The following is a 22936-nucleotide window of genomic DNA, read 5'->3' on the forward strand; positions in this document are numbered from 1 at the left end:
TTCTGCTCCCGCCTTTGCTGGAGACCAGGGTAAGTGGCTTCAAATAAAAGTTTTCCGCTGGCCCTTTAAATGGTTCTTTTCATTTCTAGCCACCTGTCTTTGGCAGAGAGAAACCCTGCTGCTTTTCACAGCTGGGTGTTTTCTGTGTACTTTTTGAGCTCTGGTGCTGTGGACTAGAGATCCCCTCTTTTGGTTTAGACCCTGCTCTTATCAGGGGGATCCAACTGGCCATTTCAATATCCTTCTTGTGCTGCCGCCTGTGGGCGCCCCACCCACCTTTTCAAGTCTGTACCACACTCCTTACCAGTTAGGTTGAGCTAAAGCCAATTCTTCTGTTTCTGAGGGTACAAGGCTCTTTTCTCGCTGTTGTTCAGTTGTTTGTTCCAGGTGATTGCTCCATAGTTTAGTTGTAATTCCAGATTGGTCCTGGGAGGAAGTCAGTGTGACTTCCACTCACTGTTCCACCATCTTCTACCATAGTTTTTTTATCCACTCACTTACTGATGGGCATTTAGGCTGCTTCCATTTGGCTATTGTAAATTGTACTGCTATGAATATTGGGATGCACAGGTTCTTTTGAATTGGCATTTTGGGGTTCTTAGAGTATAGTCCCAGAGGGGGAATCACTGGATCAAAAGGCAGTTCCATTCTCAGCTTTTTGAGGAAATTCCAGTTTTCCACAATGGCTACACCAGTCTGCATTCCCACCAACAAAGTACTAGTGTTCTTTTTTCTCCACGGCTTGCCAGCACCTGTTGTTTCTTGATCTGTTTATGATGGCCATTCTGACCAGTGTGAGGTGGTACCTCATGGTGGTTTTGACCTGCAATTCTCTGATGGCTAGTGATCATGAGCATCCTTTCAAATGTCTCTGGGTCCTCTGTATCTTTTCCTTGGAAAAGTGTCATCCTAGGTCCTTTGCCTATTTTTTTATTGGATTGTTTGTCTTCTTGGAGTGGAGTTGTGTGAGTTCTTTATATATTTTGGAGATCAAACTTCTATCTGATGTATCATTGACAACTATATTTTCCCATACAGTTGGGTCTCTTTTAATTTTACTGATGCTTTCTTCAGCCATGCAGGAACATCTTACTTTCATGAGGTCCCACTTGTTTATTCTTTCCTTTAGGTCCCTTAGTTCAGGGAACATGTTGGTTAAAATATTGCTATGTGGGATATCTGAGAGTTTCTTACCAATGTTCTCCTCTAGGGCTTTTATGGTGTTGTGACTTATATTTAAGTCTTTTATCCATTTTGAATATATTTTTGTGTATGGTGTCAGCTGATGATCCAATTTCTATTTTTTTGCATGTAGCTGTCCAGCTCTCCCAAGAAAATTTGTTGAAGAGACTATTTTTACTCCACTTTATGCTTCTGCCCCCTTTGTCAAATACTACTTGACCATATAGACCTGGGCTAATTTCTGGGTTTTCTATTTTGTTCCACTGGTCTATGGGTCTTTTCTTGTGCCAGTACCAGCTTATTTTGAGTTATAGTGGCTTTGTAATATAGTTTGATGTCTGGTATTTTGATCCCTCTTATTTGTTTTTCTTTCTGAAAATTGCTGCAGCTATTTGGGGTCATTTATGGTTCCATATGCATTTTTGAAGTGTCTGTTCTATTTCTTTGAAATACATCATTGGTATTTTAATAGGGATTGCTTTGAACCTATACATTTTTGGGTAGTGTGGACATTTTGATGATAATAATTCTTCTAATACATGAGCATGGTATATGCTTCCATTTATTTCTGTCTCCCTTAATTTCCTTCTTCAATGTTGTATAGTTTTCTGCGTGCAAGTCTTTTGACTCCTTGGTTAAATTTATTCCTAGGTAAATTATTTTTCTTGTTGCTATAGCAAATGGTATTTTTATTCTGATTTCTTCTTCTTCTCTTTCATTGCTCGTGTACAAAAATGCCTTTGATTTCTGAATATTGACTTAGTATCCCGCTGTTTTGCCAAATTCACTTATTAGGTTGATGAGTTTTTCAGTGGAGTCTACAGGGTTTTCTATGTACACTATCATGCCATCTGCAAACAATGATGGTTTTCCTTCCTCCTTTCCAATTCAGATGCCTTTTATTTCTTTTTTTTTTTTGTCTGACCCCTGTGGCTGGAATGTCCAATACTATGTTGAATAGAAGTAATGAAAGCGGATATCCTTGTCTTGTTCCCGAACTTATTGTGAAGGCTTTTAGTTTTTGCCCGTTGAGTATGATGTTTTTTGTAGGTTTTTAATATACGACCTTTATTACGTTGAGGAATGCCCACTTTATTCCCATTTTGCTGAGTGTTTTGATCATGAATGAGTGCTATATCTTATCGAATATATTTTCTGCATCTATTGAGATGATCACGTGGTTTTTGTCTTTCCTGTTGTTTATGTGATGTATTACATTTATTGATCTTCTTATAGTGAACTATCCTTGCAACCCTGGGATGAATCCCACTTGATCATGGTGGATGATCTTTTTTATGTATTACTGGATGCAGTTTGCCAATATTTTGTTGAGGATTTTAGCATCTATGTTCCTAAGCGATATTGGTCTGTAGTTTTATTTCTCTGTAGCGTCTTTATATGATTTTTGGATTAGGGTGATGCTGGCTTCATAAAAAGAGTCTGGGAGTATTCCCTCCTCTTCGATTTTTTGGAATAGTCTGAGAAGGACAGGGGTTAGCTCTTCCTTAAATGTTTCTTTAAAATTTTCCCGTGAAACCGTCTAGCTGAGTGCTTTTGAAGGTCGGGAGTTTCTTGATTACTGCTTCAATTTCCCCAGCTGTTATCAGTCTCTTTGGGCTTTCTGCTTCTTCTTCATTCAGTGTTGGGAGATTATACTTTCTAGAAATTTGTCCATTTAATCAAGGTTTTCAATTTTCTTGGCAAATAATTGTCATAATATTTTCTTGCTATCCTTTCTATTTCTGTGGTATCAGTTATTATTTCTCCTCTTTCAGTTTTGATATTATTTATTTGGATCCTCTCCCTTTTTTTCTTGATGAGTACTCTTAAAGGCTTGTCAATTTTATTTATCTTTTCAAAGAACCAGCTCCTGGATTGGTTGATCCTTTGAATTGTTCTTTTCACCTCTATGCCATTCAGTTCTGCTCTGATCTTGATTATTTCTTTCCTTCCACTTGCTCTGGGATTTATTTGTTGTTGTTTCTCCAGTTCTTGAAATTGTAGGGATGTCATTTACTTGAAATGTTTCTATCTCTTTTAGGTAGGCCTGTATTGCTATTAACTTCTCTTTCAGGACTGCCTTTGCTGTCCCATAGGTTTTGGACTGTTGTCTGTTCACTTTCATTTGTTTCTGGAAACTTTTTGATTTCTTTTCTTATCTCATTATTGACTAATTCATTGTTTAATAATGTACTCTTTAGTTTTCATGAGTTTGCAAATTTTTGAAGTTTCTCTTTGAGGTTGATTTCCAGGTTCTAGCCCTTCGGGTCGAGAAAATGCTTGTTATTATTTCAGTTTCCCTGAATTTGCAGAGGCTTGCTTTGTGTCCTATATTTGGTGTATATTTGAAAAAGTTCCATGCACATTTGAAAAGAATGTGTTTTTTGCTTCTTTGGAGTGACAGGTTCTATATATGTCAGTTAAGTCCATTTGATTTAATGCGTTATTCATCTCCACAATATCCTTGTTTCTGTTTTGGTTGGAAGATCTGTCCACTTTTGACATTGGTGTATTAAAATCCCCTACTGTCAGCGTGTTGCTCTCTATATCTTTCTTGAAGTCCCCCAAGATTTTACTTATGTATTTGGGAACTCCTATGTTGGGTGCATATAAGTTTTCAATGTTTTTGTCTTCTCAAAGGATTCTCCCTTTAAGTATTATAAAGTGTCCCTCTGGGTCTCTTTTTGTGGCCTTTGTTTAGAAATCTATTTTGTCTGATATAAGTATTGCTTCCCCTGCTTTTTTTTTTTTTCTTGCCCATTTGCTTGGAATATTTTTTTTTTTACGTCCCTTTACTTTCAATTTCTGTAGGTTTTTTGTTCGGAGGTGGGTCTCTTGTAGACAGCATATGTGTGGGTCATGGTTTTTATCCATTCACCTCTCCTGTGCCTTTCGGTTGGGACATTTAGTCCATTTACATTGTGAGTTATTATTCATAGAAACCTATTAATTTTTTTCTTTTTGTACCTGTGTTTTTCTCTTTCTCACTTTTTTTCTTCATCTTCTTAAACCAGTTCCTTTAGCATATCTTGTATGCTGGTTTGGTGGAAATGTATTCTTTTAGTCTTCTTTTGTCCTGGAAACTCCTTCTTTCACCTTCTATATTAATTGAGAGCCTTGCTGGGTAGAGCAGTCTTGGGTGTAGGGATTTGCTTTTCATTACTTGGAATGTTTCTTGGCCTTCTCTTCTGGATTGTAGTGTTTCTGTTGATAAGCCAGCTGCTAGCCTTATTGGGGCTGCCTTGTATGTTACTACTTGTTCCTCTCTTGCTGCATTTAGAATTCTCTGTTTCTCTTTGATATTTACCATTTTAATGATGATGTTTCTTGAAGTGGGCCACAGTGGTTTCCTCTTGAATGGGACCTTATATGCCTCTGTGATTCCTTTTCTCTCCTCAAATTGGGGAAATTTTCCTTCATTACTTTTTCGAACAGGCTCTCTATCCCTTGTTCCATTTCTTTTCTTTCTGGTATCCCTATTATGCAGATATTACTGCGTTTCAGGTTATTTTGCATTTCCATAAATGCCTCTTCATTCTTTTTAAGTCTTTTTCCCATTTCTTTTTCTTTCTGGGAGCTTTTTTCTACCTTGTTCTGCACCTTGCTGATTCAGTCCTCGGCTTTATCTAGCCTGCTTTTGATTTCTTCTACTGTGTTCTTCAATTCAGAAATGGTATTCTTCATTTCCTTTTGTCTCTTCTTGGTAGTTTCTCTCTGCTTTTTCATGTTGATATAGTTTGCAGTAAGTTCCTGATAGTTTCTCTGTAGTTTCTCATAGTTCTCTTTGAGCTCGCTGAACTCGTTGATGTTTCTTAGAGGCATTGTTTTGAATTCAATATCTGACAGTTCACTTTCCTCTATTTAATTTAGCTCTGTCTGTGGGGATTCCTCCTTTCTCCTTATTTGGGGGAGGTATTTCTTTTCCTTCCCATTATTTGTCATAGTCTTTTTTGTTTGTTTTGTTTTTTGTTTTTTTGTTTTTACTTCAATTAATCAGTCTTGGTTTCCTGACTTTGTGGATTAAATTTATATGGTAGTAGGCAGGTCTGTTTGTTTGTTTGTTTATTTTTTTTCTTTTCTTCCTGGGTCTGCTTCTGATCATGTCAGTGGTTGACCCTGTCTAACCTTAGGCCATTTGTTTGAGCCTTCCAGGAATCTACTATCTGTGTCTGTCTCCTGTGATTGTTAATCTAGTCACTCTTCCCTCAGCTGTCAGGCTTAGGCACCACAGGACGGGGCAATGCCTCCTGAGGGCCAGACTATTGTGTCCTTACAGATTGTTGTCACTCAGAGGAATGGACTCCCTGAGCAAGATAGAAACTGTTGAACGGGGAAGGTGTCAGCACCGGGATCCCCCCTGGCTACCCCCTTATTTCTGTCCCCAACGCCTCCGCCTCCAGTCTCTCCTCAAGAATCTCTAGTCAGCTCTGTGTCCCTTTTTGCCAGGGATCCATTATTTCTGCCGGCCGCGCTGCTCTCAGCACCCCAGCCCGCGTGCGCACAAGCCCTGAGCAGAGCGGGCAGAAGGCAGGTTTATTGATTCCCATATGCGTAGGGGTGATGGTAGCTGCAGATTCGGAGGTGAGTTATCACTGGGGCTCCACTGGCCACCATCTCAGTTTCCTCCACAAGGCTTTTGTCACCAATCTTTCCTCAAGTACCAGCTCTCACTGCTCCTTCCTCTACCCAGAGATCAAGGAAGGCGGCTGCCACGGCAAATTTTTGCCTTGGCGCTTTAAACGTCTCTTTGTGTCTCTAGGCACCTGTCTCTGGCAGAGAGCACCACTAAGCTTTTCGCAGTTGCATTTTGTCTGTGTGCTTTTCTGGTTTCAGATGCTGTAGTCTAGAGGTCCCTGCTTATGATTCAGACCCTGTTCTTCTCAGGGTGATCCAACAGGCTGTTTCAGTGTCCCTCTGGTGCTGGTGTTCGTGGGCACCCAGCCCACCCTCTTGAGCCTCCACTGCACTTCTCACGCGTTAGGATATGTGAAAATCGATTCCACTGTCTCCGTGGCTCCAAGGCTCCTCTCACTCTATTGATCCGTTGTTTTCCAGGTGATAGCTCCACAATTTAGTCACAATTCCAGTTTGGTCTTGGGAGGAGGTCAGCCTGACTTCCACTCACTACTCCGCCATCTTACTTCTCGAGTCTAAATCTCTCTCATTTTAATTACTGTATAGTGTTCTTTATTTTTTTAATATTTACTTTTTTGTATTGTTCAAGTACAGTTGTCTCCATTTCCCTCACACTGTTACCCCCTGCCCCAACAATATCTGCCTTGCACCCTTGAACCCACTCTCTGTGGCTATGTTCATGGGTCCTTTATATATGATCTTTGATGACCCTTTCCTATTTTCCCCCATTATCCTTCACCCCCATTCCCTCTGGTTACTGTCTGTTTGCTCTTTATTTCAGTGTCTCTGGTTATATTTTCTTGCTTGTTTATTTTGTTGGTTAGGTTCCACTTATAAGCGGGATCATATGGTATTTTTCTTTTAGTCCCTGGCTTATTTCACTTAGTATAATGCTCTGCAGTTCTATCCATGCTGTCACGAAGGGTAGTGGCTCTTTCTTTCTTCCTGCTGCATAGTATTCCATTGTGTAAATGTACCATATATTTTGGTAAATTCACTCATTTACTGATGGGCACTTAGGTTGCTTCCAGCACTTGGCTATTGTAAATTGTGGTGCTGTGCACACTGGGGTGCATAGGTTCTTTTGAAGTGGTGTTTCAGGACTCTTAACATACAACCCCAGCAGTGGAATCGCTGGGTCAAAAGGCAGTTCCATTTTTAGCTTTTTGAGGAAATTCCATACTGTTTTCCACAGTGGCTGCATCAGTCTGCATTCCCACCAACAGTGCCCTAGGGTTCCCTTTTCTTCACAACCTTGACAGTACTTGTTGTTTATGAAGTGATATATTATTGTGGTTTTAATTTGCATTTCCCTGATGGGTAATGATGCTGAGCATCCTTTCATATTCCCTCTGGGCCCTCTCTATGTCCTCGTTGGAGAAGTGTCTGTTCAGGTCCTTTGCCCTTTTGTTAACTGGATTGTTTTTCTTCTTGGAGTGGAGTGACTTCCTAATATATTTTGGAGATCAAACCATTGTCCAAGGAATCATTTGCAAATATATTTTCCCAAATGGTTAGTTCCCTTTTCATTTTACTCATGTTTTCTTTAGGTGTGCAGAAAATTTTTTTTTATTTTGATAAGTCTCATTTGTTTATTCTTTTCTTTATGCCCCTTGCTCTAGGGAATATATCAGTGAAAATATTGCTGCATGGAATATGTGAGATTTTCACGCCTATGTTCTCCTCTAGGACTTTTATGCTGTTGCAACTTATATTTAAGTCTTATATCTGCCTTGAATTTATTTTTGTGTAAGTTTGTGGTCAAGTTTCATTTTTTTGCATGTAGCTTGTCCAGTTCTCCCAACACCATTTATTGAAGAGGCTATTTTCACTCCATTTTGTACTGCTGCCCCCTTAGTTGAATTTTAATTGACCATGGAGACATGAGTTTATTTCAGGGCTCTCTATTCTGTTCCATTGATCTATGTGTCTGTTCTTATTCCAGTACCGAACTGTTTTGATTACAGTGGCCTTGTAGTATAGTTTGATATCAGGTATTGTGATTCCTCCTACTTTGTTCTTTCTCAAAATTGCTGCAGCCCTTTAGGGACTCATAGGATCCATATAAATTTTTGAAATGTTTGTTCTCTATATGAAATATGTCATTGATATTTTAATAGGGATTACATTGTATCTATAAATTGCTTTAGGTAGTATGGAAATTTTGATGATGTTAATTCTTCCAATCCAAGAACATGTTATGTGCTTCCATTTATTTGTGTCTTCTTTAATTTCTTTCTTCAGTGTTGTATAGTTTTCTGAGTGTGGATATTTTACCTCCTTGGTTAAGTTTATCCCTAGGTACTTTATTTTTCTTGTTGCTATAGCAAATTGGACTTTTCTCCCTGATTCTGCTGTTTCATTGTTGGTATACAGAAATGCCTTCAATTTCTGAATACTGACTTTGTACCCTGCTGTTTTGCCAAATTCACATATTAGGTCGAGTATTTTTTTTGGTGGAGTCTATAGGGTTTTCTATGTACACTGTCATGTCATCTGCAAACAATGACAGTTTTACTTCCTCCTTTCCAATTTGGATGCCTTTTATTTCTTTTTCTTTTCTGATCACTGTAGCTAGGACTTCCAATACTATGTAGAATACAAGGGCTGAAAGTAGACACCCTTGTCTTCATCCTAATATTAATGGGAAAGCTTTTAGTTTTTGCCCTTTGAGTATAATGTTGGCCATAGGGTTTCTCATATATGGCCTTTATTATGTTGAGTTATGCTCCCTGTACTCCCACTTTGCTGAGTGTTGTTATCATAAATAAGTGCTGTACCTTATCAAATGCTTTTTCCACATCTATTGATATGATCGTGTGATTTTTATCTTTCCTTATTTTATGTGATATATTAATTGATTTGCGGTATTGTACCCACCTGCATCCCTAGGATGAACCCCACTTGATGATGGTTTATGATATTTTTAATGTATTGCTGGATGTGGTTTGCCAGTATTTTGTTGAGGATTTTAGCATCTGTTTATTTTGAGATACTGGCCTGTGGTTTTCTTTATTTCACGTGTCTATATGGTTTTGGGATTAGGATGATGCTGGCTTCATAAAAAGAATTTGGGAGTCTTTCCCCTTCTTGGATTTTTTTGGAGTAGTCTGAGAAGGACAGCAGTTAGCTCTTCCTTAAATGTTTTGTAGAATTCTCCTGTGAAACCATCCTATCCAGGGCTTTTGTGTGCTGTGAGTTTTGTGATTACTGCTTTGATTTCAGCCTCTGTTATTGGTCTTTTCAGGCTTTCTGCTTCTTCTTCATTGAGTGTTGTAAATTTATATCACTCTAGAAATTTATCAATTTCATCCAGGTTTTCAAATTTCCTGACCTATATGTAGTTCATAGTAATTTCTTATAAACCTTTGTATTTCTGTGGAATCAGTTGTAATCTCACCTCTTCCATGTCTGATGTTATTTATTTGGGTCCTGTCTCTTTTTTTCTTGATAAGTCTGGTTAAAGGCTTGTCAATTTTGCTTATCTTTTCAAAGAACCAGCTCCTAAATTTATTGACCCTTTGAATTGTTCTTTAGTCCTATGTCATTTAATTCTCTCTGATCTTGTTATTTTCCCCTTCCTTCTACTTGCTGTGGGCTTTGTTTGCTGTTGTTCCTCCAGTTCTTGTAGATGTTGTGTTAGGTTGTTTATTTGAAATGTTTCTATCTTTTCTAAGTAGGCCTGTGTTGCTATGAATTCCCCTCTCAAGACTGCCTTCTCTCTGCCCCATAAGTTTTGGACTGTTGTGTGTTCATTTTCATTTGTTTCCATAAACTTTTTGATTTCTTCTTTGATCTCATTATTAACCCTTCATTGTTTAATGGCGTGCTATTCAATCTCCATAAATTTGAGTTTGAGTTTTTTTCCTTGAGGTTGGTTTCTATTTTCAGGCCCTTGTGGTCCAAGAAAATGCTTGATATGATTTCAATTTTCCTTAATTTGTTGAGGCTTGTTTTGTGTCCTATCATGTTGTCTTTCTTTGAAAATATTCCATGTTGATTTGAAAAGAATGTGTTTTTTCTTCTTTGGGATTAAAGGTTTCATATATATATATATATATATATATATATATATATATATATGTATATGTTATGTCCATTTGATCTAGGGCATTGTTCAAATCTGCAGTATTCTTGTTGATACTTTGTTTGGAAGATCTATACATTTTTGACAGTGGGGCGTTAAAATCCCCTAGTATAAGTTTATTGCTGTCTATATCTTTCTTGAAGTTCTCCACAATTTTACTTATGTATTTGGTTGCTCCTATGTTGGGTGCATATATGTTTACAATGTTTATTTCTTCTTGACTGAGTGTTCCCTTCAGTATTATGAAGTGTCCTTTAGTGTTTCTTTTCATGGCTTTTGTTTTGAAGTTTATTTTGTCTCATATAAGTATTGCTAGCCTGGCTTTTCTTCCTGTCCATTTTCTTGGAATATTTTTTTCCAACCCTTCACTTTCAGCCTGTGTAGGTCTTTTTTTCTGATATGGGTCTCTTGTAGGCAACATATGTGTGGGTCATGTTTTCTTATCCATACAGCTACCCTAAGTGTTTTCATTGGAACATTTAATCCTTTAACATTTAACATTATTATTGATAGGTACCTTTTTATTTCCCCCCATTTGTACCTTTGTTCCTCTTCTCTCAATCTTTTTCTTCCTCTTCTTATAGTAGTCCATTTAGCATATATTGCAATGGTGGTTTGGTGGAGGTTTATTGTTTCAGCCTTCTTTTGTCTGGGAAACTCCTTATTTCACCTTCCATTTTTATTGAGAGCCTCACTGGGTAAAGTAGTCTTGGTTGCAGTCCTTTGTTTTCATTACTTGGAATATTTCTTGCCATTCCCTTCTGGCTTGTAGTCTTTCTGTTGAGAAATCAGCTGTTAGCCTTATCAGAGCTCCCTTGTATGTTACTTCTTTTTTCTCCTGTCCTTTTAAGATTATCTCTTTGTCTTTAAAACTTGGCATTTTAATTATGGTCTGTCTTGGAGTAGGCCTCTTTGGGTTCATCTTGATTGGGACCCTTTTTGTTTCCTGAACTTGCATGGCTTTTCCCCTCTTCAGGTCTGGAAGTTTTCTGTCATTATTTTTTCAAACAGGTTTTCTATCCCTTGTTCCTTCTGGTATTCCTATGATTCTAATGTTGTTATGTTTCATGATGTCTTGCAGTTACCTTAAGCTATCTTCATATTTTTTTGTCTTTTTTTTCATGCAGCTGCTTTCCCTAGGTATTTCTTTTCACCCAGTTCCTTGTAGTTTTCTGTGAGTTCCTTGACTTTCCTTATAACAATTCTTTTGAATTCTATATCTGACAGTTTGCTTGCCTCCATTTCATTTATCTGTTTTATTGGAGAGTCCTCCATTCCTTTTGATTGCAGGTTCTTTCTTTGTCTCCCCATTTTAGGTTACTCTTTTTGTTTGTTTCTGAAATTCCAGATGATCTGCTTTGCCAGCTGTCTTCGTGAGGTGAACTTCTATGGTAGGAGTTCTGTGGGACTCAGTGGTGTGGTGTCCTTGATATCGTTGTCTGGATGTTCTAGGTTGCCCTTTCTTCCAATTGTGTGGGCTCTCTTGTTGTACTTTGGCTTTTCCTGTTGTTGGCTCCTTTGTTGGTGAGTTCTCTCCTCCAGCAAGGTTACTGGTATTCTCAACTTGCACCTTGTCTTGTATGTGATCAGGGGCAGGAAGAAGGCGAAATGGATTAAGACAGTGGGAGAATGTTCTATGGAATTTGCAGAACCAACAAGTAGAGAACACATAGGAGATCCTTTGGAGAAGTACAGCAATAACTGGGATATTTCACTCAACTAGCCACTTTTTATAAATGGTGAAAAAGCGATAAGACTCTTATTAGGGGGAAAAGGAATGTGAACTGACTCCAGAAAGCAGTGTGCTTATGTGAAGTTAGATGGTGAGATATAGTGAGAGTAAGGGATAGAAATTTGGCATAGAGTGCGAGAGAATAAACTTAGCCACACCAGTAATAAAGCTCAGGAAGCTAGCGAAATGGATCAAGACCTGAGAAAGGTGCTGTGTGCAATTTGGAACAGCAGTAATATCATAGGAAATATATAATCTGAATAAAAAGAATAAAAAGTAAAATACCAGGAGCAGTGTGTTATTGGAATATGAGTGAAGTGAAAGAAGAAAAATTAAAATGCAATACCAAAGAAAACAAGCCAAACAATGAAATCAAAGAACACAAATAAAACTAAATAGAAGGAAGAGAAATAAAAAAATACAAATAACAAAGCAAAAAAATAAAATGCAAGTTTTGAAGAATAGCAAAGTGAAATTTGTCTCAGTCATTGGCGTTAGCCTTCTGATCTCTCTCTGGATCTGTCTTTGGTCCTTTCATGGTTCCAGGTCTTACTGCCTTACACTTGAAATAAAAAAAAGCCTCCTGCTGACTTTAAACAGGCCAAGAGGATTCTGCTGGTCTTCAAGGCTGCAGGCAGAGGGGACTGGTGTCCGTTTTCTTCTTTCCTGTGATTCTGTGAGGATTGGGGCTTGGTCTGGGCCAATTTCCAGCTAAGGCTAAACTCCAATTCTTGAGACTCCACTGAAGTTCAGAATGTAGAAATTAAAATTTTGTAGACATTTTTTAAATAACACAAAGACCGTCTCGATATTACATATCTATTTTAACTTAAAACATTCTGTATTTATTGTTTCTGGTTTTTTCCCCAGTAATTTGTTTGCCTCCCAGTCAGTGATCTCTTCCAGGCATCTAACCTCCCTTATTCTTTTTTTATTTTTACATCAAATATATTGGGGTAACATTGGTTAATAACATTATACAAATTTCAGGTGTACAACTGAATTTATTGAATTTATTGGGGTGTACAACTTTTTAATATGATATCTGTGTACTCCATTGTATGCTCACCACCCAAAGTCTAGTCTCCTTCCATCACCTTGTATTTGACCCCCTTTCCCCACTATGTCCTCACCCCAACTCCCTTCCCCTCTGGTAACCACTATTACCTCCCTTTTCTGTCTCTCCCCTACACTAAACTTTGTGCATTCTGGGTATGTGGTACACTTTTCTAAAGTGATAAGGATTATACCCTCTTAACATTGATATGCTCAGTGATAAAGATCTAGTTTAAAGGAGCCCCAGTGAACACAGGCAGGTGAAAGGGCACCTCTAATGCTTGTGCTCTAGATACCAAAGCATAAAGAACAGAACCGTGCCGAGAGAGCCAGTAGAGTGAAGCAGTTCTGCTACCCACAGCCAAAGGTGATAGGCCACTTGCTGCTCATCCCAGTCATTCATTTGTGCATTCATTCAGTAAATATTTGTAGAGCACCTAATATGTACCAGGTACTTTGTTAAGTGGCAGGAATACTAGGATGAACAAGGACAGGCTTGATTCCTGCCCTTCTGGTGTTTATATTCTAGTGACAGAGACAGTCATTAATCAAAAGTAACAAATAAATGTGAAATTAAAAATTGTGGCATAGTGCCCTGTCCAGTATGATTCATTTGGTTGGAGCATTGTCCCATAACCAAAAGGTTGTGGATTTGATTCTGGTTACAGGTCAGAGCACATGCCTAGGTCGCAGGTTCAGTCTCTGGTCCAGGTGCATATGATCTCCGGTCCAGGCACATACAATCCCCAGTCTGGAGGAGTACAGGAGGCAACCAATTGATGTTTCTCTCTCACATTGATGTTTCTCACCTTTCTTCTCTCCTCCCCCTCTGTCTAAAAGCAATGAAAAAATGCCTTCAGGTGAGGATAAAAAAATTGTGGCATATTCAAATCCTCATAACAGAGTTTCACCTAGTCCTCAAATCTTTGCAGGTTCTCTTTAGAAAAACACTTTATTTTGAAGATCGTTTAAGTGACACATACTATTCTCGTTAAAAAGACTCTGTATATACACACAGAATAAAATGTGAAAGCCATCTTTCCTTTCACCATTCTACTTTCTTCCTTAGAAGGAAAAAGGGTTAAGTTTGCCTGTATTCTTTGGGGTTTTCTATGCAGTGTCCTAGAGTCGTTAAAAGTATTAACTCTGGAACCAGTCTCTCTGAATTTGAATCCTGTCTCTGCCAATTATTCTGTGACATTGGGCAAATTATTTAACCTCTCTGTTCCTCTGCTCCATAATCTGTAAAATTGGAATAATACCTATTTTATAGGACTATCTTGAGGATTAAACAAAATGATATATTTGAAGTACTTACAACAGTGCCTGGCACATAGTAAGTACTATTTAAATGATAATAATAATTACTTACATACACATATTCACATGTACAAATATGAATATATTTTAAGTGGGATACTTTTATTCATCTTTCTCTGATGACTTAACAGTACATGTTGGATATCTTTCCATGTCAGCAGGTATAGATTCACTGCATGCTATCGATGATTGCGTGCCATGCGCCGTATTAAAGCATTAAAATCACTCATTAACCTTTTATATATTGATAGACATGTAAGTTGTTTCCACTTTTTGGCTATTACTAATAATACTGGTAGCAAGATCCTTCACCATAGTGTCAGTCCCCCATGAGTTTATGTGGCAATCTTGCTGGAAGACCTTTGAGGATATTTGGAATCTAGTAATATCACCAAGAAGCAAAATGGTGGGAATTCCAGAAGACATGTTGTTGGTTCTTCTACATTTCCTTCTGAAGAAACTGCTTTAGAAGCCTGTAGCTGCCATGGCCCAGGGACTCCAGACTGTCTCCTTAAGAAAGACCCTCATGCTGTGAGGCTTTTCTTGGGGATAATTTTAGATTCTCCTCAGTAAGAGGTCCCGACAATTCCTGAGAAACCCACCTTAACTTGTTGGCTTTCTCTGTATTTCAGATCAGTGTGGAGTCTATGACTGGCTTGCCATCACACAAAGGCGAGTTGGTGGTTTCATTGAAGTACATCCCAGCCTCCAAATTCCCTGTTGGAAGTGACTGGAAAAAGAGTGAGTTTTCTTTGGGGCCTCGGATTTAGGTTTTATATGAAGATTCCTTCACTTACTAAATAAGCCTTTTATGCATATTTCAACCAGGAAGGAATGCCTTAGGGTTGGCATTTAACGCTTTTAGGTCATTAAACTGACTTGGCCTTGGTCCAGCTGTGGCAAGTTCTTAAGAGGGCAGAACAGAACAGAAACTTTGGGGCTGAGAAAGAATGGTTGGAAAGGGGTGGTGAAGTATAAGGGACAGGAAGTTGAAGGCTAGGGAAGAGGGAATCAACATACCAGGCATTGTGCTAGTGACTATGGCTATGTAGATGAATGAGACATGACATTTGCCTTCCCTTGGGAAGCTTAGTTTAGCAAGAAAGACAGTCATATGCAAAAAGAACACAGATGCAGGAGTGATGTATACTTTCTGGTTACATATGGGAGAGCTTTACAGAGGGATTAATGATGAAACTGGACTTAAGACTTTACTAGGCAGAAAAGGAAGAGGGTGAGGTGAGAAGAGCATTTCCAGAAAAGGAAACAGTACGAGCATGGTACATGTGGTGTATATGTGAGTATGAGGGAATGAATTCCTTATTTCAGTGGGGCTGGAGTTATGGTATGTATATGTGGGAATAGGGCTGGAATGATGTTGTTGATGAGGCTGAAGTCCGACTAAAAAGAGCCTTGAGCGTAATGGTAAGGAGTTGAAATTGATCTATTGGTAATGGAAAGCCAAAGTTCCTACAAAAGATCCCTACAGCAAGGTCTAACCATAGGATGTGGGGAATCAATGTCATCCCCAAGGAGGTTGTGAAAAATGTACAGATAATATAGGCAAGGATAGAGCCATAAGGAAAATCGCCATTATAAAGGTTGAAGAGAGGGAAAAAGCTAGTGAGATAGAGGGTTATCAAGAGACAGCAATGCCAGGAGAGATCTTAAAGAATGGAGTAGGATTTGTCAACAGCATTGCAATACTACTGGGAGATCAGGCCCATTGAGGACTGAGAATACATGGCCTATCAACATTAGATTATATTTTCAGCAGATTAGTTGAAGCAGAAACCAGATTTCATTAGAATCTAGACAGAGTGAATGAAGCAAAGAAGTAGGGTGTTGAGTTAGGACTCTCTCTTTTTTTTTTTTCAGGATAATTGATGGTGAAAGAAAGGAGAGACATGGAGAATAGCTTCAAAATTAGATAAGGTTGAAGGGCAATTTTCCTTTTAAAAGATTTTTTTAAAAGGAGAGATGAGATTAGCAGATATTTAGACTGAGGGATTTGAACCAGTGGAAAAAGAGATATTAAAAACGGGAGTTGGGTGTTGAAATTGATGATGCCTGATGAGTCCTGTGAAGTAGGGGTGGGGTTGAGGAGTACAAGTGGAGGAGTCCTCTTTTTTTTAGGCATTCAACAAATATTAGGCAGCTTTATATTTCTAAACCTCAATTTTCTCATCTATAAAATGAAGACAATAAGAGTATCCCATAGGGTTGTTTTAAGAATTAAATGCTTAATGTAGACTCAGTCTCATAGTGAGATTTTGATAAGCATTTATTGCTGTTTTTTATTAATTTAGTGCCTATTGCTTACTGTTAGGCACTCTGCTAGGTACTGACAATCTAGGTCAGATGTGGTCCAGTTATGGAACTTGCTGCCTTCAGGAGCAAGGAAAAGAGGTGCTGTGTAGATAAAGCTCAAGAAAAATCTGGAGGTGTAGGGACTCACTTGCTATGGCTGACATCCCTTACAGGTAAAGGTGGGGAAGGGGGAGAGCTCCAGGTATGGATCAAAGAAGCCAAGAACCTGATGGCTGCCAAAACAGGAGGGACTTCAGACAGCTTTGTCAAGGGGTGAGTCCCTGGACCAGTACGAAACTAACCAGTTTCGGGACCAGAGAGCTAAGAAAGAGACCCAATTTAGCCTTTCTCTGTGGATATTATACTTGTATGTTCTACCACTTCCAGGAACCAACTTTGTTCCTGAAATTAGGTAATGACAAAACCTCAACTACCAGGTTTGCACTGGAATAGACTATAGTGCTGATTGCCAAAGAGGAGGGTGGTAGACAGATGGGTTTGACTTTTCCTTTGTTATAGACTTATGCTCTTAATTAATCCTTAATTAAAGAAGAAAACAAAAAATACAACCCTCTGCCCCCTGACTGTCAAGATTTGGGGACTCATGGCTTTGTTCCCCAGAATATTTAAGCAATGTAAGCTTTCCCAAAATTATGGATAACCCCACTGAATTAAGTTCTCTAGCAATTCATGTTTGTCTATGCCTATAGTTACTATCATTGGTTTTATTTAAAGAGGGCCTTGTCCAATAGTAATGAACCAAATATTTAAAACACATTTTAATATAATAACATTATACCAATTTTCTCTCCAGATTGAAGGAATTTAGTCTGATAGAGGTAGTAGGTTAGTGGTCTAGTAGAGGTAGAAGGAACTCTACTTCAGCAGATTCAAAGGCAGCAGTATGTGTATTAGGATATGAGAGTTGTCTCACCTTTGCAGGCTAGGCCTGTAATAGGGAAAAGGAGAATTTAGATACATATTGTCAAACTTAGGTTGTTGATTACTCCCTGCCCTCTGCCAGATACCTCCTTCCCATGAAGAACAAAGGCAGTAAACGTAAAACTCCTGTGATGAAGAAGACCCTGAATCCCCACTACAACCATACATTTGTCTACAATGGTGTAAGGCTGGAAGATCTACAACACATGTGCCTGGAACTGACTGTGTGGGACCAGGAGCCCCTGGCAAGCAATGACTTCCTGGGAGGAGTCAGGTTGGGTGTTGGCACTGGTGAGAGCTTCTCCCCTACCCTTCCTCAGTATCTTGAAGGCCTCTTATATATTTCACTCCCAATATACCCAACTTCTTCCTTACAAAGCTTCTCTGTGACAAAAGTTGTCTTCTTTTCTTTGAGTTAATGTTCAACCAATATTTACTGAGTGCCTACTATGTGCAGGACTAGAGAAAGACTGAGCTCATGTGTACAGATAAATGTGACCCTGATTACCAGGAACACCATCATCATCCCACCAATCTGAAAACCTGCCTGTATCTATACCTATACTTTCCATCTTCCATCCTGTTATAATGAAAGAAGTGTCCTTTCTAGCAAAGAGCAATCTCTTTTCAAGTGTTCTGGATCACATCCTTACCTCTTAACGACCTCACTTCTGGAATCTCCTGTCTGATCAGTTTCATTCTCTCTGCCTCCCTATTGGAGGTGAAAATAAGTATGCTCTGGTATTTCTGATCCTAAGAAACAAGAAATAAACCTTCCTTTGATCACACAACTCCCCTCTAATTTATTGAAAATTATCTCCACTCCTTCACTCTCCTTTTGTCTTCAATCCACTGCGATCTGACTTCTGTCCCACCACTCCACTGAGCAATTGTTTCTGCCAAAGTTTTGTTTTCATCTTGATAGAAATTTTAATGATATTTAACATAGCTTATCACTTCCTTTTTTCTTGAAATACTTAGCTTTTATTGATAGCACACTCTTGATTCCCTTTTAACTCACTGCTCATATTCTCAATTTTCTGTATGGGTTCCTCATTCTACACCCAAACTCTAAGTGTTGGTATTTCTCAAGGCATAGTCTTGGATCCTTTTCTTTTCTCTCTCCATAGTCTCTGCATTTCTGTGGCCTTAAATAATACTTTATATTAATAACTCATGCAAAGCATTTAACAAAAAGCATCTAGGATGATGTTTTTATCCATGTAAGCCAGTTCATGTCATTTCTCTCCTTAAAACACTTCAGTGGCATTATCTTGTACTTAGAACAAGTTCTAAGCATGCCCACAGGCCCCATATGATCTCGACCTTCTCTGTTTCTTTATAACCCATCCATGTATCATTCTTCTGCTTGCTTACTGTGCTCCAACCACAACGACTCTTTCTGCTCTCCAAATACACTAAGCTTATTCCCACTTTAAAACCTCAGTAATGTGTTCCCTCTGTCTAGAAAGGCTGGCTCCTTCCCACCTTTTAGATCTTGACTCAAATGTTTCCATATTAGAGAGACGCTCAGAACTCTCCTTCTAAAGGATGCCCTGATCTAGGCATTATAAATCACCTCGATTATTAACTTCATTACATTTACCTCATCATCTGAAATACTCTTGTTGATTTAGTTGTATATTTTCTGTCTTCCCTATTCAAATGTAAGCTGCCTGCAGGCAGGACTTTTTCTGCTTTGTTCACCCTATATTCCCTAGAGCTTAGAAGAGTACTGTATACAGTAGCCACTCAATAAATGTTTATTGAATGAATGTACAAGAGACTGGGAATGAGGCTGCATGCAATCCTAACTTCAAGCCTTGATTTTATAGCTAGAGAAAAAAAAAAAGTTTTCAGCTTCTTTATTTCTTAAAAAAATTAAGTCAAGTTGGCAATAACAAAAGGGCAGTAGCTCTGGCAGGAAGTGTCAGACAACAGAGCTCCACACCAGCCTCAGAATAAGAGGTCTCTAGCTACTGATATCCCATTTGGAGTCCATTTCATTGGTCAGAAGTGTCCTGATAGAGTCTCAGGAGCACATAAATAGCTGCGCAGAATCATTAGGGAACAGTTCCCAGACCACTGTCCTATTAGCACATCTTCATAACATAATGTGTTTTATGGGATGGTTATTCTTGCCTTATGACATCATTTCTGGTAGGCTGAGTGGTGGGGTCCCTGTTCAGCTTCTTCTGGTGTTTCTTTTCAGGAATCAGTAATGGGGAAGTGGTGGACTGGATGGATTCAACTGGGGAGGAAGTGAGCCTGTGGCAGAAGATGCGACAGTACCCAGGGTCTTGGGCAGAAGGGACACTGCAGCTCCGTTCCTCAATGGCCAAGCAGAAGCTGGGCTTATGAGTCCCTGCCTTTCTCTGGAGGCATAGCCCTGGCCAGGGCAAGTCAGAAGAGGTGAAGAATCAAAGAATAAAGATTTAATGTGTGTGTGTGTGTGTGTGTGTGTGTGTGTGTGTTATGTCTGTGTGTATACAAACACATATTTCTACAAATCTCATTATGCTAGAATGATGCAGACTTGTTCTCCTTTTGAAAGCAGGCTCAAGAATAAAGGTCTCTTCAAAATGTTTTTATTTGTGCATATTCTAGTATACTTTCAGAGTCCATTCTTTATTATATCTTTCTGAAGTTTAATTAACTTATACAATTTTTTAAAAGACCTTTTTTCCTCCTGTCTTACTATCCTTGTCCCTACTTCCCCAGGAAGCCCTTTCTACACCTCAGGCATTAGTACCAATGTATATTTAAATGTGTCCCTGGCTCTGAGGCTACAGCTCTGGGAAGCAGGGTTGGGTTACTCAAGAGAGGGGAAGATGGTAGGTGAATAGGTCCTCTCCCTCCTCTCTAATTTATGTTTTTATCTCATTTTCTACCTTGATGAATTTGTGGGACTTGGCTTTAACTTCTCTTGTTTGTTTGTTTTTTTTAAATCAGTGTCCACCTTGCTTGAGTCTATTTTTTTTTAATGCTAAGACAATTCTTCAGTTCCTTCTGGTTCTAGATACCTGCACTATACCTTATAGTGGAGCTGCTTTAAAAGGCACTTTAATTAAATGATAGCCTTTTGATCAAGTTATGGACATCCCCAGAAAGTACTTCTCAGTGTTTCCAAAGGACTGGAGTGATGGATGCTGAAGTGTCTTCCAGTCTATGTTGAATTATTTGTATTTAAACAGATACAGCAATTGTTGGAGAACTCATTTCTCTAATGAAAGACAAGACTTCTTCACTCTCAGTGTGTATTACATCTTTCTTAGCATTTGTATCCACAATGGCTTACCACACAAAATATGATCTGCATATCATTATGTCCACCAGAAAGCCATGTACTATCTCAGCTGGTCCAGTGTTTCTCCAGGATGGTCCCTGTTAATGTTCTAATAGAATGTGTTCATAGATTCTCCCAAATAGTCTGACTTCCTTCTTGAAGTGGTTTCAGTTCTTATTTTTCTGTTATTTCCTAAATTTGACCTAGATGTAACATGGGAGTGGTGTATTGAGACCTTTCTAGTCTAGAAGGGTCTAGTGATCCTAAGTTTCATTTTCTGAAACTCAGTGTTCCAAACTGACCTTTTTATTCTTCCATGTTACAGAAAGTCATGTGAGAAAGGAGTATATACTGGAGAAGAAATCCCTTTCAGTCCAGTCATCTGTTTGCTGGCTCTTTTATAAGGTCACTGGATTGAGGGAAGCTAAGGTGGTTTCTATTGTGTGTGTGAACTGAATGGAGGATTGTTTTTAAAAGGTTTATTTGGTGTGGACTTATATGTAAGGCATAACCTGGGATACTGGTCTGTAACTTGCTCCTTTGTTCTCCACCCCCAGCAATGTATGTGTTCTTCAGTAAAGTGTTCTCATTTGTTAAGTGTTGCCATTCCTTAGTTCTATAGATGTGTTTGTCTCTGATATCCTTTCTGTTATTGCTGTTCATGTTGCTTGAAGGATAAGAACAAAAGTGACAAATACCCTTCTCTTACCATCCTGTACATATTCAAAGAAAATTTCCCTTTTCCTACATTGCTTTCCAGTGCCTACACTGACCTCTGATTTACTGACCAATGTGTTGGTATCTAGGGAAAGAACTGAGAAGCCATCTTAAGTGTGGCACCACATTTCTTTGTCTCAAGTACCAAGAGAGCTCCTCCTTTAGCTTTTTGCCCACCCCCATCCATGCTGAAGGAAGAAGAACAATGTGCACAGGGGGATATCCCAGCTGTCTTTCCTTCTTGATCCCTCAACTTCTCTAAGAAGTATAGGACCTTTTTACTTTACTCCTACTGCCATTAGTTTTGAGAGATAAATAACACAGATGCTAAGTAACCCATCTCAGAGATAAGGTTCTGGGTTTCTAGGTAGGTCCAAGTGATTCTTGACCTCTTGTGCAAAAAGGACATTAGTAAATATTTAATGCCTTTTGTGTACAAGTCTTTTTACTAGGCACATTATGTATTATTGCTTTAATTTCTCCAAGAACCTTATGAAGTAGGAAAATTTACCTTTTTACAGATGAGGAAATTCAAGGCAAGAGTTGAGATTGGAATCAAGGTCTGACTCTACAGTACTATTCTACCCTTTGCAAGGGTGATATGTATGTTATGGGTGAAGACTCCAAGGAAGGAATGACTCTTCTAAAATATCCCAAATAAATGTTTAGTTTACAAAGTATGACAGTGAGAATTATTTGGAAGTTACATAGCCAGCTGACCAACTGACTGACTGACTAGCTTAGGGGGATGCTGGCAGAGAGAGGCACAGAGAAGAACAGAAGCAGAGAAATGTATATGGTCAGGGTTGGGATAGATAGATCCTTTGGGTTTAGCAGAGGGCCTAATCCTGCTCTTGTATCCTTTCCTTATTTTAGGAGCTAAGATTTCTTCAGTCATAATTCAAAATAAGTTATAGTAAAGATATCTAAGGAAAAATTGATTTGCCTTGACTATTCAATAAAACAAAACAAAACAAAACAAAAAACTTTTTGATTGTTTAAAGTCAGAGGAGCATATATATGCAAGGGTCAGGCCCAGGTAGTAACTTTTTTCAGGAGGCAGTGGGTCTCTTCATGTTATCATTGGGTCTTTAACTTGCATACATGCCCTAGCTTGCTACTTGGCATGTTAATGATAAAGACAAGGAAGGGCATTTATCTTGCCTGATGTTCAATAAGTGTCTTTAGAACCACAGAACGGTTCTAGAACCAAAGACCTCGCACATTAACTCATTGTGTTTTCCCTTTTGCCCATAACTTGTCTCGTGCTTTTCATAACTCCTGTACCTCCCTGGAGGGTAGAGGTAGAAAGGGAATTTTTGCTACAAGTTTTGTAATTTCATCCACGTCTCATTCCACTTAGAAACTGCCTAACTCCTGACTTTGTATTCCAAAAATGAGATTTCCACTAAATCCCTCACCTCCAGTGGAAACAGCTTTTTTTGTGTGTGTCTCATCACTACTCCCATATGTCCTGGGCTCATGATTTATTCCCAATTGCTCTACTTTGGGGAGTGAATTTTCACAAGTTGAGAGCCCTTCATTTCCCTCTTTCCTCCTGGGACAACTCTGAGTCTTGTCTCTAAGTAGGATTATGTAGAGATGGTGAAACCTTTTTCCTTACTAGGAGCTGTCTAAACGAAAAGTAGAAAAAGAGGTAGGGATAGTA

The 22936-nt window shown here is 38.7% G+C and overlaps 1 protein-coding gene across 1 annotated transcript in view; it reads left to right on the plus strand.

Moving 5' to 3' along the window:
- The window catches only part of SYTL4 (synaptotagmin like 4), a 111056-nt gene extending 91357 nt beyond the window's left edge, over positions 1 to 19699 (plus strand). Inside the window, exons 14-17 of the mRNA XM_054587904.1 lie at positions 14645 to 14753; positions 16496 to 16595; positions 17347 to 17555; positions 19477 to 19699. Of these exons, the coding sequence (XP_054443879.1) occupies positions 14645 to 14753; positions 16496 to 16595; positions 17347 to 17555; positions 19477 to 19625 (567 nt within the window). The 3' untranslated portion in view covers positions 19626 to 19699. The remainder of the gene's footprint in view (positions 1 to 14644; positions 14754 to 16495; positions 16596 to 17346; positions 17556 to 19476) is intronic.
- The last annotated feature ends 3237 nt before the right edge of the window (positions 19700 to 22936 follow it).

This window comes from Pteronotus mesoamericanus, unplaced genomic scaffold (assembly GCF_021234165.1).
Source record: "Pteronotus mesoamericanus isolate MK-2021 breed Mesoamerican mustached bat unplaced genomic scaffold, CSHL_Meso_final scaffold_12, whole genome shotgun sequence".
Taxonomy (NCBI): Eukaryota; Metazoa; Chordata; class Mammalia; order Chiroptera; family Mormoopidae; genus Pteronotus; species Pteronotus mesoamericanus.